Genomic DNA, 19,911 nt, shown 5'->3' with positions numbered 1-19,911 from the left:
TGATCTTCGTAACTCAGTTCTTTCAGCTTGCGCTGTCTCATCAAGAACTGAAGTTTTTCAAAGGATTTTAAATCCTTAAGTAACCCATGCACTGACTCATACTCTTTATGGTGGATATCTTTCATGTAATCCACCTGTAATCCTAATATGATATGTTTGATCTGTTGTTGAACACTCATTTTTGGGTCTGCCTTATGTTTGTCCCGAACATAATTCGTAACTGGCTCAGTTTCCTTGTGTAATCTGTATCGAATTTGTTCCTCGATCTGGAGTTGATCCAAGGACCCTGTAAATTCATCCTTAAATTTCTGCCGTATCTCTTCGTAAGAAACGTCTTGATTTTCTGTACCATCTTTCCAAGTCTTAGGGATTGTTACGACTTGTTGGTTTTCACCATAGAATTCATATACAACCTCTGACAATAAAGTTCGGTGAATGATCCTGAATATCGAAAATAGATGAATTCGTAATGAAACCTACCTTACTGCCTTCGAAGTAGTGCCACTTCGAAGTGGCTATGCACCGTTGAGAACGGCTGTACATGTCCTGGAAAGGCCAAGGCGGAAAAATTGTTGTTCCCTCCGGCAGGTATTCCTTGTGGATCATGCGATCACTGTCGAAGAAAGTTATAAGCATCGTCTTGATGCGTGATTTTTACGTCTTGACCTTCTTCCGTCGGGCTGATGCAGGAGAACGCCATTCCATGCTTTGGCGTTTCGTTTCAGGGTCGTAAATCACACACCACCTCTCATCCTCTGTAGCAATGCATTGCAAGAAATTTGGATCTGAATCCTCCAGATTTCTTTCTCTTCCCATGCCTCAAAATCGCTTTGAAAGGTCAGAGATTTGAGGATATTCCGGACATCCAACGGAATGTGACGAGGGTCTTGAACACCATCCCGAAAGAAGACTTTTCTAAAAGTTTCCAGGACATGTACAGCCGTTCTCAACGGTGCATAGCCATGGGAGGGGACTACTTCAAAGGACAGTAAGGTAGGTTTCATTAAGAATTCGTCTACTTTCGATATTCAGGATCATTCACCGAACTTTATTGTCAGAGGTTGTAAAACAAATGAATTATGTAGTGTGTGCATCGAATTCTTGTAGCAGGATGTGTCCTTAGTCCTATTTACTTACACGTATTGTAACTGGTATTGACTATTGAACAGTATATTATTGTTATACAGGGTGTAACAAAAATATACGTCAATACTTGGGGGACATATTCCTCACATGGAGACGATGAAATAATTTTATATGAACATGGGTCCGGAAATGCGTTATTGACGCGTTAGAGAGCATTTTCGAAAACGCTGCACACTGTGAGGCGAAAGCGGTGTAGTGTGGAATGTCGAAAAAGCTGTCAGATGCCACATACTCCACATCTGAACTAGCGGGAAACATGATGGAAGACATTGGCGTTGACCCTGGGTGAAATTGAGTTGCGGGGGGTGGGGGATGGAGTCGAGAAACACATCGTAGTCAGGAAACGCTTTATTGACACGTTACAGTTGGTATGCTACATACTACACAACACCCCATCACAATCCTTTGTAGTGTTGTTTGACTTGAGATTTTCTTTTTAAGTACACTTTATGCACAGATAGGAAAATCCGGAGTGGACCCACAGTTTAAAGTGAGATCCGAACCACTTTGTGCCTCCACAGGGTATCGAACCCGGGTCCCCTTGATCACAAGGCGACGACGTTACACTAAGCCATCGGGGAGGCTACCTTTGTATGGTTGTATGTATGGTCTCCTGTGTATTGCTCATAGGAATACATGTGCTGAGTGCTCCAGTACCGCCTCGGTTTTTACCCTCGGTAAGGAGATTTTAGAGACACGCATGGTGATTTTTTATACACAGTAAGGGGATTGGCCTCATATAATATGACGGTCGAAACTAGCCTATGTGCAGATGCATACATAATTTTAATTTCAATCAGTCAATAACATTCTTCCATGAACATCGGCAAGAATTAAACAACATTAATGGCTAGTTAATACTACAACAACAAAAACCACTATTATTGTTTATATATTAATAATAATAACGATACTAATATGAATTATTATGATTATTATTAAATGTTATTGTATTTATATAACAATAATATACTGTTCAATAGTCAATACCAGTTACAATACATGTAAGTAAATAGGACTAAGGACACATGGTGCTAGAAGAATTCGATGCACACACTACATAATTCATTTGTTTTATATGAATTCGAAGGTGACAACCAACAAGTGTAATATGTGAAGTTAAAGATAATCGTTTGTGCTACAATGTTTGTTTGGAACATTTTCTTCTCAGATGCCTAGATTATTAACAAATTAATGATAAATATAAAATTAATAGTAAAAAATACGATTTTGTTTTACTAATCCGCATATAACTACTTAACGGTTGCTCCTATTGAAAAACTATACATGACATAAATATATAACATATATTAAGCTTTCATTTAAAAAAAAACGTTCGTTGAGATCGAGCCGTTGGTTTCAGAGTTATAGTCATCTTTTCAAATGTCAACATCCGTCATATTGGATTTGCCGCCATTTCTATTAGCTACCACTTTGAGATGGCAACCTTGGTTTTTGGGTATCAATTCATAACCACGTAACTGTGGTTTAAAGGAAAATTAGTACGCCCAAATTTTACCACCATCTTGGCTGGCCCATAGACTATTCCTGCTAGGCCCGAAATCCAGCCACCAATCAGGTTGCCCGCCACGCGAGGGACAGGAAGATCAAAGGAACCAAGAGTTCCTTATCCCTCGCTCCTTCTCTCTGGTATTACTTCAACAATGTCACAATGTCCACGCACTTTTCTGAATGAAAAATCACAGTCATGTGAGTTACCATTTCAAGAGTGTTCTGCATGTCACTATACAGTTTTTCAACAATGGAGTTTACATTCCAAAATAACATAATTTCATAATCGTTACCTAAATGCGCAAGACGTATGAAACCGAATTATTTAGTGATTTATTGCAAGGTTTTTCAAACAAAACTTTTCGTTGCCATTTTTTTCATATTAGTTATTCTTTTAATTATTTGTTTGACGTTTCCGCAAAACGGTAGAAGCAATAAAAGTCGAATCACCATCCTTAAAACTCTTTTTCAAACACTAAATTGCATTCAGAATTTTCCTGACAATTTCTGTTACTATAGCAATATCGCCGGCTGAATAGTATTTTGTCGTATGTCCATTTGCACTGATGTTGCAGAAGCTGAGAGAAGTTTTTTTCTAATTTATCAAAACTTTTTCAGATCTGCTAGTCACATTGTCAAATTTCTCCATTGGAGAATTTCAGCGTCACTGGATTTTTAAGAGCTAATTGTAAATTTTTTGCATCAAATAAAGCAGGAAAGTTGTATTTTTGCAAACAAGTAAATAAAGAGAGTTTATAGGAAAAATGGAAGTAATATATAGCACTAGTTTTATTTCACATTATAGAAAATATATGTAACTCTTTTCTACCTAGGAAATCGACTTGTAGAATGAGCAAGACTTTATCCAGACTTTTTTCAATTTTGATGGGTGTATGCACTATTTTAGGCACATCTGACGTCTGCCAAATTATTTCAGGGGGTACAGGGGGTAAAACTCAGATCTAAAGATGGAGGGCGTATAGTAACTCTTTTATTGTATAGTAACTCCCTCCAAGAATTGAGGAAACAATTATCTATGTACTCCCCTTTAATGCGCAATTTTATCTACTTCGCATTATGAACGTGTTTCTTAATCACATAGTATTTCTGCTACTGGGGCTACTTTAACTAATATCAGCCTGCATTCACTGTTGGAGTTGGACAATAACAGTCCAGTTCCAATCACTGAGTTTAAGGTGCTGATACAATGCAGCATATATAAGAACCATCGGAAAACAAATAATGAATGAGAAATATTAAATTACTGTATATTAAAATCAAACAGGCTATTGCAAATCGTACGATTACTTTTGGATATCAATCAGCACGACTTAATAGACTCACATCACGTCTCAATAGACTCACATCACATATGTCTGTAGCTACATTATGAAAAACAAAATGTGAAAACTGTTAAGATTTTAATAAACTCGTATCACACACTTGAAGAAATAGAGTCAATTTACTTAATATATCCCCAATTTTATGCTTAGATATACTTTCAGTTTTAAAAATAAAAAGCAAGTAACATATTTAATTCGTTTCAATTGTTAGATTTTATTGTCAAACGTGTTGTAAAAAAAAAGGTAAAACATAGCCTACACCATACGAAAAATTGTTTACCTACAGTTAAGGTTCTAAAAGGTCTGTACGAATTACACGTGCATTATTATAACGTACCATTAGTACGTCCTGCGTTATTAGCGAAACAGAGTTTCATTTCGTTGCCCAGAGTCAATGCATATTTCAATGTGCATCTGGGCGACTTATCACGTCGCCCGTAGTCAAACCATGCCTCCACGTGCATCTGGGGGCCTTATCCTGTCGCTCGGCCTCAACCCATACTTCCTTGTGATTCTCGTCTCTTTCTCTTGTCGCTCTGCATCGAAATACATTGTGGAGTAATTTACTTCGTGAGCTGCAAACAGCGCTCTAGTCAAAGGTATACGACAGGTTAGGTACGTATTAGCCTTTACTTTCTACTTTGCTTTCGGTTTCGGGTCATACGAATCAAAATGTTTAGAATGAAAGAGGGTATGAATAGGTTAATTTTTGCAGCATTTCACTGTAACCTTGTAGAGATACGCACAATGTGTAAATGAATATTATATGAACTTTTGCTAGCTTGATTGGTTTCTTTTTGCAGGTGTTGAGAAATATCTTATCTGCCTTTTGGTATCAAAACCAATCTTGAAATTGAAATTTGACCTAACATGACTTGAGGTTTGGAATATGTCCCATGTGAAATCAAAAATGTTCTTGTTTCTAGTATTTCCCACAAGAATTGGCGGCGTGTAAAGAGTCAAAGTATGCTTTTGATCATAACTTTGCGGACTAATAACTTAGTGTTTATGTGCTTATCAAGAAGAAAATATAGATCATTGGTGGATTGATTAGTTGATTGATTTTATTTATTTCACTTCGCTTTTCTGCAACGATGATGAGGATGAATTATGATAGGATTAAATTCATAGTTGAAACATTTATATATCCATTTCTCGACTATTGTGACGTAGTGTACTCTGGTAGAATAAATAAAACTTTACAAGCAAAAATTCAAAAATGCTAAAATGCCTGCGTGCTGTTCATATTTTGCATCCCGAAGCATGAACATATTTTACCTTCCATAAATAATGTAGCGTAGGCGACTACTGCATACATATTGCCTTATACATAAAATTATTACATCTGGCAAGCCGTCGTATCTGGCAGACATGTTGATCCCTCGCACCAGTATTCACAGCCACCATACCAGAAATAATTTCAAAATTAACCTTCCACTCTGCAACACACAGGTATATCAGTCGTCGTTTTCATATTTTGCTGCAAAGATATGGAGTGCCCTACCTAAGACCATGTCGAGCATATCTAAAATAGAATCTTTCCGAAATGAAGTAAATAATTTTATTTTGGCAGAGCAGAGATTATGTTCACATACTATGATGTATCTTGTATGTTTATGTTATGTATTTTGTCTACATCTTTTTTTTAAAAAAATATTTTTTATTCATTTTATTTTATTTTTATGTTGTTGTCTTTTCACAATTTTTGTATAATTTTATTCATACACTTATTACAATTATTTTATCAATAGATTTTGTAACTAAATCATACAGTTTATTGCACACTGTATTAATACTGTAATAACGTATGTATAAGAAATGTAAATTTAAATGTAATCGATGACACGGGTTAGGTGGCAGAACAGCCTCAGGCTGAACCTCGCCCATGCAAATAAAGAATTTGAATTTGAGTTAGAGTGCAGAAGGAAAGATATGGCACCAAATCAAAAATGTAATTTATTTTATGAAATACGTTTGTTTGACAATTAGGTAGTTACTTCGACATAGTGCTAGTTGATGTGACTCTTCTTCCTCCTCCTTGTACTCCATTACAACTCCTCTTCGTCGTCTTCTTCTGAAGAGTTGTCGCCACCATCTTCTGGTTTCTCAGTGGTTGGTGGTGGAGGAGGTGTGGTGGTAGTAGTAGTAGTAGTGGTGGTGGTGGTGGTGGTGGTGGTTGGAGCATCTGTCTCCTCTTCAATTGAACCATCTTCTTCTGATGAGGAGCTACCATCTTCGGTTGATTCACTGCCATCTTCAGACGATTCACTGCCTTCTTCAGACGATTCACTGCCTGACTCCGATCCGGAGTCACCGGATTCATCAGAATCCCCTTCGTCCTCAACTCCTGATACGCTCAGGTTGTCGATGGCCACCACGTCGATATCAGTGCCGTTGCCTTGGGTACCGTACACCCAGATCTACAAAGAATAAGAAGCTCTTGTTAGTGGGTTCGCAATAATGTAGTTGTCTCACTTATAAAACTAATATTGCTTATATAATATCTTAGAATACAGTTCCTTTAGATTATTTATATGAAATGTAGAATAAAGTGGTTCATGAAATCACAGTAGAAATTAGTGTTTCTGCATGCAAAACACTCTTCAACAATACTAAAAGTAAACGAATGTACGCTATATGGCGAATGTATCTACGTATAACTCGCTTTATTACCCCGTTTCGATAATCCAGACGATAGACATGAATTATGATAAGTTGAAGCTGATGATCAGTAAAGGACAGTTAGAATATTCCGTTACTGAAATCAGGAACCTTTGATTGCGGGATCTTTTGCACTCAAAGAGCCTGGTTTCATTTTATTTTGTTTACACTAATTATATTTGAATGAATTCGTGTAATGCAGAACGTTAATAACCGGATACGAATATAGGGCAATGCATCCATAAAATCTATATCCAGCTCTAGGATGAGCAAACGGCAAGGATTACAATTTTTAAATGCTTAGAGCTGCCAAGTGCTCCAGACCTGTACAAGAGTGTAGCCTATGAAGACGTGTTCATTATATATTGTTTTCTGTAAAAATAAAATAGTATTCACGGTGTGATTTGTGGAATACACCTTTTCCTTCCTTTCCTATTCTAATCAAACAGTGTCAAATCGTTTCTTACCTGCAGGGGCTGCTTGAGACCAGAAGGAATCTCTGCAGATGCCTCGTACCACTCGTCAGTCGAAGGGTTGGACTCGGCGTAGAGGTCGAGGATGATCTCCTGGTAGACGGGACCGTTCTCCAGGTAGGCGACCTGGACTCCGTTGGCTTCCGGGAGGTAGGCCCTGGTGAAATAGGAGAGAGACACCTTACCACCGTCGGGAATGTTGAGCCAGGGAGTGTTCAGTGCGGCCCCTCCGGACACCTGCTTCAGAAGATCGACGACAGCGACACCCTCGCTGCCATCTGGAGTTCCTGGGATGGGACTCTTCTTGTGCTTCCTTATGTCGTCGATGGACGACTGCTTCCAGACCACGGTGTTGTCGGGGTTCTGCTCCAGATTCCCAAGGCTATCTTCGAAGTCCCAGGTGATCGTCTCAGAGCGAACCTTAGCCACTAGGCAGAGGGCGATTAGAGCGAGGAAGGCCTTCATTGTGATAGCGGTAGTAACTTCGACTTCCAGCTGGTGTCCGTCACAAAATCACCGGGTCTTTATATACACACAAGGAATCCCAAGTAATGATATTGCTAACTACGTCAAACATTATTGCAGTTTATCAATCACAGTAATGCCACTCCCGGGATTATAGAGATGAATGCCAATTAGATGCATATTTCCTTGACAATGAGTGATAATTATTAATGAAATTTTAATTACTTGGCTCTTTGATCCCATCATCAATAATTATGTCGAAGTTTTGACGTAAAATTAACCAAAAATTCCTTTTCAAGTGTATCATGCAACTCATTAAAAAAATGCCTATTCATAATTAGGTATTATTGATACATTAGATAAAATAATTAGTCTGATAACACAGTTCTACACACAAAATGTTATGGAAATGAGATTAGCTAATCTTGATTAATTCGAGGCCACTGAATTCGAAAATGACATTGAAATTTGTAGCTAAGCTCTGCTTTTTTTTAATTACAGCCACTACTTGAAATTACGATTTTCTCACTAAATATGGGGTTCGCACCGATAAACAGTTGGCAAAACTGCAGGATCATGCCGCAATTCTCGCTGAACGCGTGTTCATCACGTGATCGGCTATTCCCCTGCATGCGTGATAATCACGTGATCAGAGTTTTCAGTTCTTATTGTAGGATAGTGATCGTATGTCTGATGTGTACCGAAATGCATCCATGAGTATTGTGTTGGGACAATTTCATCTGGCATTTTAATCCTAAAGACAAGCAGAAAAATGTTCCGGAAGTGCGTGAATAATCCGGATAACTTTTGCTATATATGCGGAGAAGTGGCATTTGCTTCGATGAAGTGTTCGGTTACGCCATCTATTAAGAAATCATATTTCTTATATTTCGGGTGTAAAATAGGGGACCTGGACAAAAATGATCACCACACGTGTGCTGCATTACGTGTTCGTCCAAACTTAATGCGTGGGTGAATGGAAAAGGTCGTTGTATGCCGTTTGCAGTGCCCATGGTGTGGAGGGAGCCTACCAATTACACTACTAATTGTTATTTCTAAGTTATTTCTGTACGATTCCCCCTAGTAAGAAAGGTATGTTCAGGAAGAGAAAATCAACATTTGTGTACCCTCATATACCATCAGCAATTCGGCCTGTGTCTCATGGCGAAAGACTTCCTGTTCTTGAACTTCCAGAAAACCTTTCTATGGACTCTGACGAAAATAGCAGTGTTTCTTCAAACAACGTACAAGAGCAGCCATTGACTTCAAGAGATGCAGACTACTTGACAAGCGCAGACTCCTCGAATCATAAGATCTAGAACGTCCTAAAAATTAGGCATAATTCTTGGCATCAAGTTTACAACAATTCAATTGTCTACACGCCACCGTGAAAGTTAGAAGATATCGCTGCAGAAACAAATATTTTGAGCAATTCTTTAAAACTGACGGGGCTTTCTCGTATTGCATAGACATTGGTTGCCTGATGGATGCATTTAATATGAGTAACATTCCTGATCAGTGGCGACTGTTCATTGACGCTTCAAAGACAAGTCTTACAGCGGTACTTCTACATAACGGAAATAAGTTTCCTTCCATTCCTGTGGTGTATGCAACTAACACAAAAGAAACATATGCAAATATGCAAAACATTGTGATAGGAATAGACTATAAGAAGTAGCAGTGGGAAGTATGTGGTGATTTCAAGGTATTTGCTATTTTGTTACGACTGCAAGCCGGCTACACTAAATATTGTTGTTTTCTATGCGAGTGGGATAGCCGCGCGAGGGACACCCACTATGCTAAGAAAACTTGGTCCCAATAACAATCGTTAACTCCTGGGATGAAAAATGTTGCACATGAACCTTTGATAGAGCGAAGCAAAGTTTTGCTTCCCCCACATATCATATAAAATTGGGGCTTATGAAGAATTTTGTGAAAGCTTTAGATGTGAAGAGTTCTACATTCACTTACATACGTAAAAAATCCCCAAGCTCAGTTTCGACAAAGTAAGAGCAGGCGTGTTTATTGGTCCACAAATCAAGAAACTTTTTTAAGACCATCAGTTTGAAGAAGTGCTAAGTGGCAGGGAAAACGCAGCATGGCAATCATTTAAAAATGTTTCGATTGGTTTTCTGGGAAATTTCAAAGCTGAAAATTTGAAAGAACTTGTAGAAAATCTGATGGACTCTTAAAAACAACTGGGGTGCAATATGTTACTGAAAGTTCACTTTTTGCACCCCGAACTGGATTTCTTCCCGCTAAATTGTGGTGCCGTGAGCGATGAACATGTCAAGCGCTTCCACCAAGACATTTCGGTGATTGAACAACGATATAAAAGGAAATGGAGTGCTTCCATGTTAGGTGATTATTGCTGGTTGGTGAAAAGGGATGCTCCTGAAAGAGAATATCATAGACAGGCCAAAAGAGACACCGTTAAAGTAACTTTTTTAATGCAATTTTCTGTCATTTTATTGTAATCTATTTATACTAAATTGCTATTATCTCGAAAACAAGAGTTAATCAATCAATTTAGATATCATTTTCGTGTTCAGCGACCCAGAAAACATAAAGAAATCATATTCGGTTCCCCATATAACATGAATTATGCTTATCTTGAAAATAAGAGCCAATGCATTGCTTATGGGTAACATAAATTATGCTGTAACATCGAATTAGCACCTTATCTTATAAAATGAAGTGCATATTCTTGTTCAGAAGGTCAATTTCAGTAAGAAACAGCTACTTTCATTTCCATAAAAGCCAAAAGTGAAAATTTGTAGAACACTGTAATGCAATGGTAAATTATTAATTTATCATATGTTAGGATGAAAGTTATTAAACTTTTAGAATTCAAAAGGTTGTGTAACAATTTCAGGTCACTGATCAGAAGCGCCAAGATTCACATAAACTATTCTAATGAGTTAAATGACGTACAAGAAGCGTGTATTTGATTTTAGGAATGTTACATTTTTGAGAGAAATATAACAATATATCACGCCAATTGTTTTGAAAATATAAATCTCATTACACATTGACTTCTATCCATTGCATTATTGCAAAATGTATAGTTTTCTAGAATTTAATCAGCAATCTGTTATGTTCACCTAGATGTGAATGAAGTTGGGGAAATATGTTTCATTTAATAAAATTAAACCATTAAGTCTCATGGCATGAGCTTTTGTACATGTCTGCTATGATTTTGCAATTTGCTTTATTCGTTCAAATAATCTAGCTCTTCTATAATCGATGCCGGCTTAGATCATTGCTTTGAACTTTTGTCGACTTCAAAATGTTTTTTGAAGAGTATAATGTTGTTTAATAACGGCGAAAAGATCATCATCACTAAATTCATAAATATGAAGAAATAACAAATGTGAAGACTTGGAAAGGCGACCTAAGTTTCCACATGAGCCCCAGAAATCCTTTGTCCTATACCCTGGCCCAACTATCTCTGGAGCAAGGCCGTGCATAACGACAAAGAATGGGAGGGGGATCGAGTGGGCAGAATAAAGCAGTACACGCTACTGCGAAGGCTCGTGACTGCATACACACACACACACACACACACACTCGCGCGCAATGCCGTTCCTCTCACATGTTCATGGGCTCGTCTCACGTCGCTACTTGTGCAGAGACTTTGTTGGATTGAGAAATAAAAGACTCGTTGCTAATATCCTTTTGACTATATTCTCAAGAACATGTGCACAACACAGTAAAAAACATGACAATCTTCATACTTTCTTGCCCGGGTTGACAGTAATACAACACAGCATAGAACAAACAAAGTACTGCACAGGCTATTGCCCAGAATACAGAGTAAACAATATTGCCAGGTGCCAACTCACATAATATCTAACAGACTTGTTTCCGTTCGCGTGCTTCAAAGATAAAGGGACAGAATGTTGGCAACAATCTCTTCCGTGAGGATATGTGCACATGGACACTTTCCTAACGATAGTACATTGCACCAGCTAGTGAGATAATTATTAACAACAATGAACAGTTAATAAGTGGCTCTTCGAACAATAGCCATGTATTCATATCACCATAGTTATGCACAACACAAATGAAGATGATGAAAGCTCTCCTGAAATGGACGAGATTATGTTACAGTAATATCGAAATAAGTGTTCAAGCTGCAACTTCGGAACTCGCAGAACGATGACAGCACATAGGAATTATTATTATAATATGAGGTAAGAGTGTAAATTACTTACGAGCTACTCCTATTCATTCTGTAAGATATTTGCATTACATTGATCTAGGGTGAAATTTGCCTTAAAAACCTCGTTTAAAGTCTACTTTATGCGCAGGTAGCTAATGGGGGATTGAATACACAGTTTAAAATAGGGTATTTATTTATTTCATTTACATTTTACTTGGGATTACCACTAAGCAGTTTTTCTCATATCTGTATATGTACTGTACATATACTTACATTTTTAGTACATTGTTATTAAAATACACTATCAATAAAAGTTTTTTCTACTAAATAGTTAAGCCACATTTTCTAAAAAAAGATAACAATATATATCCGACTGTAAGGTTAGGTTCACAAATCAAATATTCCAAACACTGAGGAAGTGGAATTTCACAGTTTATAACAATTTTATAGAATGTCTCTCTTTCTTGTGTGTATCTATTACACTCAAATATGATATGGTGTATATCTTCCTTGTTGCCACATGTAAAGTTTGGGTTTTGTACAATCCGGATCTTTTGTAAATGACTTTTAGTAGTTGTATGTCCTGACGTAATACGATTTAGTAATATTATCACATCCAAAGCCTGATTCTATTCAAATTAGCTATCCTCTGATAAAAGCTGCCTTCATTTTGAAATTCACCTTTGCACCATACTTTCGCAGAACAATCCTCTCTTTTTAGATTTTTGTCCTGCAGTCCGCGATCTAAAAAGCCAAATATGGCCTTTCTTTGAAAAATGTGGTGCGAAATGTCCTGCATAACATGAATTATCGGTTTGCAGTTTAAAAATAACTTCAATTCAATAGGAAGTGCATTTGTAAGTTTTATTGAAAGTGTAGTGTGCATTTATTCATATTTTCATATACACACTGTTCGTGAAGCTACTTTATGCGAATTCTGTGAATATGTAGAAATACAATATTCGAAGTTTTTAGTTAGAGCGAAACAAGGTTAGGCATGCGACCGGTGGAAGTTCCAAGGAAGTGTTCTTTTGGATAATGTGCTCAAAATTGCTTAGTTTAGTTTATGTTTACCAGACATAAATGCACCAACATACAGTTTTCTTTTTCAATTATGAACAATATATGAACAGCCGACAAGTTGAAACTAAAAGTTGAAACATTAAGAAAGTAATTTACTAAATGATGTAACCTAACTTGAACATTGAGTTGATTCTGAAAATCCATAGTCCTAATTGGTTGCAAGCACTTCATTATTAGGCAAACTATGCTTCAAAAAGTTTGAAGTCGAATAAGACTTGTGTATTGCATTATACATACATTCATTGCTTGTTTCTTAGACAAATAAACATGGATCCTTTGATTTGTCAATAGGAGGCCTTTCTTTCCTTTACAGCTGTTCATAACTGTGTAGAAAAATACTATTTTATTGATAGTTGTCAAATTACCATATTTTTCATATGTTATGCACGGCTGGCCGATTTAAATCAAGATGGTTTTAACCATGTCATCCTTAATATCATGAATAAGTGTGGAACAGAATTCATTACTCTTTGAGAAAGTTGGAAAAACTTCACATGTAACTTTAAAGCAGTGCTGGAAGTGGAGGTTCACAGGTTGGGGGGATGCTTGTTTGATTCAACATGGATACAATATATTAAGTGAAGGCTGCTTACGTAAATTTCTTAACTGGGGGATGGCTGCCATCATTTTCTCAACTTTGACTATCTTGCTTTTATGTACTTACAAGTATGTATACGTGTATTTGGAACGAGGAAGCAGAAAATAATTTGAAAGAAAAAATGAAGATTGGGGCTTCAGTGCATAGTGTCCTGCTTTTCCTTTCTGAAAATATTCTGCTCCTTTGAAATCAGAACCTACCAAAAGTTAGGCAAAAGAGGAATTTGAAAGAGAAGCAGAATTTTGACTGAGGATGCCCAATGTCTCATACTAACTTCAAAACAGTGCTTCTATATTGTACGAAATGATATATTTGAGTGTTTGAGTGTAACAAAATCATGTGAATCCCCCTTCCGCAACACTATATCCCTTTCGAAAAAATCACTAGGGATAGTATTGCCGTGTGAGTCAATTCCATCAAAATAACAGTTTTACATATTTTTTGGTAAAACTATTGTTCCATGAGACAACATTCACTTTTTTCTAATTTAGCCGTCTTTCTCTAGTGTGGATTAGGAATATTTGATGATTTTTTTTGTTGTTGTAAATTTATCATAGATATTCTCAGTTATGAGTATCAGATGGTTCGTTTTCATGGTTTTTAGCTATATTCTAGTGTCTAATTTTTGTACCCTAGGACTTATTACTGAAAGGTTAAACAGCCAGTATCATCAGAGGTGGTCTTCGTTGTTGTTGGTGTGTTCCTTTGGACTCAGGTCTTCTAAAATGAGTTGTTTCCTGCAGGACCTCAGCCATGGATATGTGGATATACAAATCGACATGTAAGTACATTGCTCTACAACAGCACTTAGTAGATTATTCGTTACCCGGAATTCATTCTTTAGTTCCATCAATATCGACCATCCATGAGTTATGGACAATTTACGTTAGTAACTAAATATCATATGGGTACCCAGCGTTAGTTAGCGCTCTTGCTTTTGGTGCGAGCGGTCATGGGTTGTATTTCCGGTTAGAGCCAATGAAATTTCGGCGTTGACCCAGTGTCGTGAGGACAATTAGGGAGCTACTGGAAACGAAGTAGCTGGCTCCGGTCTCGAAAACCAGAAAACAGCGGCGATGGGACTCGATGCACTGACCACGCGTCACCCAATCAAAAAGTCGCTCTGGCAGGTCTTGGCCCTAACAGGCCTACTGAGCCATGCAGTTTTAGGATAAGAAATATTATACACATGCATATATATTTTGAAGTTCAACTTTTTGCTAGTAGGAAAATAAACCAACTGAAGCTTATACCGGAATTCCCCCAGTTTTTGCAATTGTATCTTACTGCTGGGGCTATCATTCTCCTTATCAACCTGTTATTAATGGAACCAAAAATAGGGAATGATAAACACCTCATATATCACCGTAAGTTAACAAGATACAACTGCATAATATGCATCCAGGGGCCGGATTTTGATGATGTATTAAAATTCTGAATATGAACCTCTGGTTATAAGAATTTAAATATTATTGTGAATTCCTTCGCAATATTTTCGTTTTAAGTTTTAAGTCATTTTTTTTCAAATTTTAACTCTTTTTTTTTGGTCATTTTTGCGTAATTGCACAAAAACGTAATGTAATTGAATTACGTTTTACTCTTTCATTTTTTGCCAGGAACTGACATTGATCGCTTTGATGTCTGTAACAATGAAAACAAGAATCCTATCGTAACGCGATTGTAGGATCAAAGCTACATGCCACTCGCATTACCTACTGCAATAATTCCCAATAAGGTAAGATTTTTACAGATTTTTATACCTAAAATTCACATACACTTTTTAATTTGAATTCTAACGTTACAGAAGTAAACTGTGTCATATTAACTGTCATAGGTTGAAAAAAGAACAAAATTTGTAAGTCACATGTTTAGGTTATTTTATTGATATTTTTAGGTCATTTTATAGATAATTTTTCAGATATCCGGTCCCTGGTTATGAATATTATAATATTAATATTATATTGCACTCATCTTTTAGAAAATATGTTGAAATGTGAAAAATATAATGCCGTGTTCATGAGGTTACCAATGAGGAGGTCTATCCAAACAACGACCTAGTTTCCCGAATAAACAGAGATCATTTGCGGATTTAGCTGAGAACATGAACTTCCCCCCCCCCCCACCCACAGTGGCAATTAAGTATTGTGAAAAGCTACTATAACAATATTCCAACGAACAAAACAAGCGAACAACATGAAAGAATAAAACAAATAAAAAGTTTAACAGAAATGGTACTTTACTTATTTGAAATTGAAATATGCAGCAACTGAAAACCAATACTGGACATTTGATTACAGGTCGGTAATGTTAATACTAAGGTAATAATGTTAATATTATCACTAGTGGCTATACCGGCTGTGTCCTACCCTCTTTGCAGAACAAAATAAAGCCTTCTTACCTAGGTACATAAGTCTCGTTTCATAACTTTTTCCAGTAGTTTCCAGTACATTATATAGTTACACAAGAATAAACCTAAGTAGTAATCACCAACATTGATATGCATGAATAGCAAATAAATAAAATAATAAAATTATGGCTACGTTTTACCTACACTGATGAATACTATATAAATCGTAACGTAAAATTGTCTTGTGCTTCGCTGAAAGTTGGATTTCGAGGTCTAAATCGGACCCTACTTGTTATACGTAATGTAAGACTTTGTATCACATTGTGATGGTTACGTATACACTGTTCCGGCTTTCTTTGGAGCAAGTGAACGAAAACAAGTCTCTGCGCAAGTAGTGACGCGAGACGGCTACACCAATGAACACGTGAGAGGGAATGGGATTGCGTGGAGGGAGGAAGCAACTGCAGCGTGTAGCCCACTCGATCCCCCTTCATTTTCTGCCGCTATGCTACAGTGATAGCCGGGACAGAGTATATATCATTTTGTAAAATATGTGCAATGTTACAATTGAAAGTCTTAACTTAAGTAGAGCATGTCCTACATATTTTTTAAAACGTAAAACCGTAATCGTAAATCATGTCTTCAGAAATCAACTCTCTCAAAATATACTCACAGATAATAAGAGAAAATAGATTATTCTACGTTGGCTGTTTAATAAAGAATTATGTTTTCTTTATTCACATAATTCCTAGCGCTAACATTTAATTTTATGTTGTATTGTTACCTTAATGCATAGTGTACATGCAGTACTATAGCCTGACAAGTTAAGTCCCGATATGCGCAGATCGCTGCGGAGCACTTGCTATTACGTCATCCTCCCCACCACTTTTCTACTCACTGGTCTGGCGTTGAGAGTACCAGTGGTGCCAAATCAGCAAAATTAAGCTAAAACAAATATGACGATTTTCATGGTACAGTGGCTCTCAGCGACAGACAAACCTGCAAACGAAACTGAAATTGATGCGGAGAATAGAGTGAAAGCATTGTGAACAATGAACAAAAGGCAATTGTAGTTAAAAATTCAAAGTGTACCTTATGTGAAACAGTATGCGATTGACACGAAATTTAGAAACACGGGGCACACCATAATACGACTTCCGCCTTACCACGCAGACTTAAATCCCATTGAGCTTGTGTGGGGGGGGGGGGGATCAAGGGTAAGGCAAGGGAATTCATTTCGGATTCACTGGACGCAAAGTAAGAATTGCTGGGAAAATTATTTAGTCAATATTCTGTACAGAAATGGATTAAATGTTGTGAACACGTGAAAAAAATTGAAGATTCTTACTTTGAAAGAGATGGACTTAAGGACGAGCGTGTAGATGAACTGATAATTAGACTTGGTGAAGCCGATTCAGACACGGACACAGATTCATCGGTAGACACAGACTCGGATGAGTGGGAGAGTGAAACTGAAGGAGGAGAACTGGAAAACATTTAGAAGGTGAGCTCAGTTCTATCGTTTATATATTTTTTTCATTTTTCTATCATTTTATTTCTTACATTTCTTATGCTGGTAAGAAATATTCCTAATATAACTTAATTCATTTAAGGTTTAAAGGGAAAATATCAAAATGTATTTAGAATTTAGCGTAATCAATAGGTAGCGTAGGTGAGGGGATACTAATTCATGCCTTTCACATTCAAATTTCGTTGAAAATTCTCATACGATTCCTCTCCCTCCAGGTTTGCAACACTGCGAACTAACGTCGCTGCAGACAATGGGGTGGGGAAATGTGATGCGAGGTGCGCAAACAATGGATTGCAGCGTCTTGTTTTTAAACTTGTCAAGTTATAGTTTCATTGTTTTGATTTCAGTTGTGTGCCTGTAACAGCCGTGCAGGTTGAGACATGTTCAGTTCCGTCTACGGCAATAACAATGGAGGAAATAACAATGCACTGCGTTGAAATTTTGCTTTCGTCTGAATAAATCGTCAGCTGAGGCCTACGAAATGGTACAGGAGGCCTATGGAGAGTCTGTTCTTCCATATAGCAAAGCTAGAAGGTGGGTTAAAATGTTTAAAGAGGGGAGAAATCAATTTTAAAAAAAACGTGGACCCGGAGCTCTGGTCAGGGCTGTTACGGATGAAAACATCAACATCGCTGCTGTTATTGAGAGAGAGAAAATCGTCGAATAACGTTGAGAGTACTAACAGAAAATTTCATTGTGTGCACCCACGCGTATGAGAGATCTTTGTACGCGGTGGATGTATATTCACGGCCGCACATCGCAAAACATTGTTTCTGAAAATCTCGCGAAAAACGTTGTGCCTCACCCTCCCTATAGTCCAGACTTAACCCCATGCGACTGTTTTCCTTTACCCAAGCCACCCCCGTGGCGGAGTGGCTAGCACATCGCACTACTATGCCAGGGGTGTTCGTATCCTGTCCTGGGTATGGATGTTTGTGTCAATTAATCAATTTCATCATATCATCACTCAGCCCCGTCTTTGCAAATTAGCCAAAAGTGGCACAAAAGCAAAGTAAAATAAAGCAAATCAATCTATTCCCCAATTTGAAGAAACGCCTTCGCGGAAGGCATTTTACTTCATCAGAATCAGTAGTGAAGCCTGCTGATGTGATTCTGAAAGATCTATCAAAACTGCCTCCAGCGTGCCTTCGAAGACCGGAAAGAACTCTGAAAAGAGTGCATTGCATCCAATGGGGACTACTTTGAGAAATACCAACAAAATTCTGAAGGCGAGTAAATATTTCTTGTAAGAAAAAAGTATATTATTCTTTATTGAACAGCCCTCGTACATATCCCCACAAGTTCGTAGTTTGCGCATGAGGTAATAGACGGCATAAGCTTCCAACTTCAGTACGCATGTCACTCTTCTTTGTTAACCTCTATTATTGTGTTTTATTCTTGTTGGTCAAAAAGTTTGACACTCGAGAAACAAATGCGAATCTCTTGATTAATGACTCTTTTCGATTACAGTGTCATTATTGTTTCATATTAATGTTCATAGAGGGCAATTCTGTATGATATTTACATTTTGGAGGTTCCTTAATGACTGTGCTAGGAAAGAAAGTACTTACTGGCTCTCGTTAAATCGCCCACTTTCTTTGTGCATTGCGGGGTAAGAGAGGGCCTTATGACACCACTGAGCAGAAAACTACAAAAAATATTCTTTCCCAAACACAAGGGTTTATATGCAGCTGGTACATACAAAAAGTTCATCCCTGTATGTCATGTCAAGTAATTTACACTTGCGGTTTTTTGTATTTCGGGAATTCATTATTATTATTTAATTCATGTGTTGGCTAAAGTCCTTATGGTAACTTGTAAACTCACCAAATATTAGAAAATATTGAATTTCAAGTTCAATAAATAAATATGTATGATTTTTTCATTAGATGAAACGTAAATGTATAATAAATTCGATTTCACGGTTTTACTGTTATTTATTGTATTGGATGAGTGTACATTAAAGTTTGTAAAATTAGTAAGTTTTGCTTGAGTAGAAGTTTGTTGTAAGTCAACTTTATGCACAGTTAGGCTAATCGAGACTGAACCTGCTGTCGTTGGTCCTCATAGTCTTTGTACCCTGTCATGAAGGGCGACGTCCTGTATAGATGTCCACTCCCCTGTGCTTACAAACACACCCACATACACACACATGTTCATATTTGTATGTTTGTGTGCATCTTTGTATGTTTTATGTTTGCGTACATGTGTGTGCGAGTACCAGGGTTGTTGGATCCCACTTTAAACTGTAAGGCCAGTCCCGAGTAGCCTTACTGTGCATAAAGTGGACTTAAAACAACAAATCAATCAATCAATCAAATCAAGTACCAGGGTTGTTAAATGTCCAGGAATTTTAAATATATTCAATTCCGATCCGGGAGAGAAAATCAGCAAGAGTAATTGGGTTCTGGACCGTAAATGAACTTTCTATCTGTAAAGTATTTCAATTCGGTCCAGGAACCTTTCTTTTTAGATTAATTTAAATTCGGTCCAGGAACCTTATTTTAGCCTCAAATAAAATACGGTCCAGGGACCTTTTTTGCGGATCAATTTAAATTCGGTACAGAAATCCTACGCAACTTGGACC

At 37.3% G+C, this 19,911-nt stretch overlaps 1 protein-coding gene across 1 annotated transcript; it reads right to left on the bottom strand.

Annotated features, from left to right (window-relative positions):
- Nucleotides 1–5,996: 5,996 nt before the first annotated feature.
- Nucleotides 5,997–7,660, bottom strand: LOC145999439 (uncharacterized). Its single transcript, XM_083136401.1, has 2 exons — nucleotides 7,130–7,660; nucleotides 5,997–6,421 (listed from the first exon to the last, which is right to left on the bottom strand). The coding sequence occupies exons 1-2, from the start codon at nucleotides 7,598–7,600 to the stop codon at nucleotides 6,050–6,052; spliced, it is 843 nt and encodes a 280-aa protein (XP_082992527.1). The 5' UTR covers nucleotides 7,601–7,660; the 3' UTR covers nucleotides 5,997–6,049.
- Nucleotides 7,661–19,911: the final 12,251 nt, after the last annotated feature.

This window comes from Lepisma saccharinum, chromosome 15, assembly GCF_977018435.1.
Source record: "Lepisma saccharinum chromosome 15, izLepSacc3.1, whole genome shotgun sequence".
Lineage (NCBI taxonomy): Eukaryota > Metazoa > Arthropoda > Insecta > Zygentoma > Lepismatidae > Lepisma > Lepisma saccharinum.
This window is presented reverse-complemented; position numbering and strand designations above follow the sequence as displayed.

Excerpts from the sequence above, each read along its gene's own strand:
- LOC145999439 (XM_083136401.1), bottom strand. The coding sequence starts at position 7,600 with ATGAAGGCCTTCCTCGCTCTAATCGCCCTCTGCCTAGTGGCTAAGGTT. Across the intron at positions 6,422-7,129 it reads GTCTCAAGCAGCCCCTGCAG|ATCTGGGTGTACGGTACCCA; the intron begins GTAAGAAACGAT and ends TATTCTTTGTAG.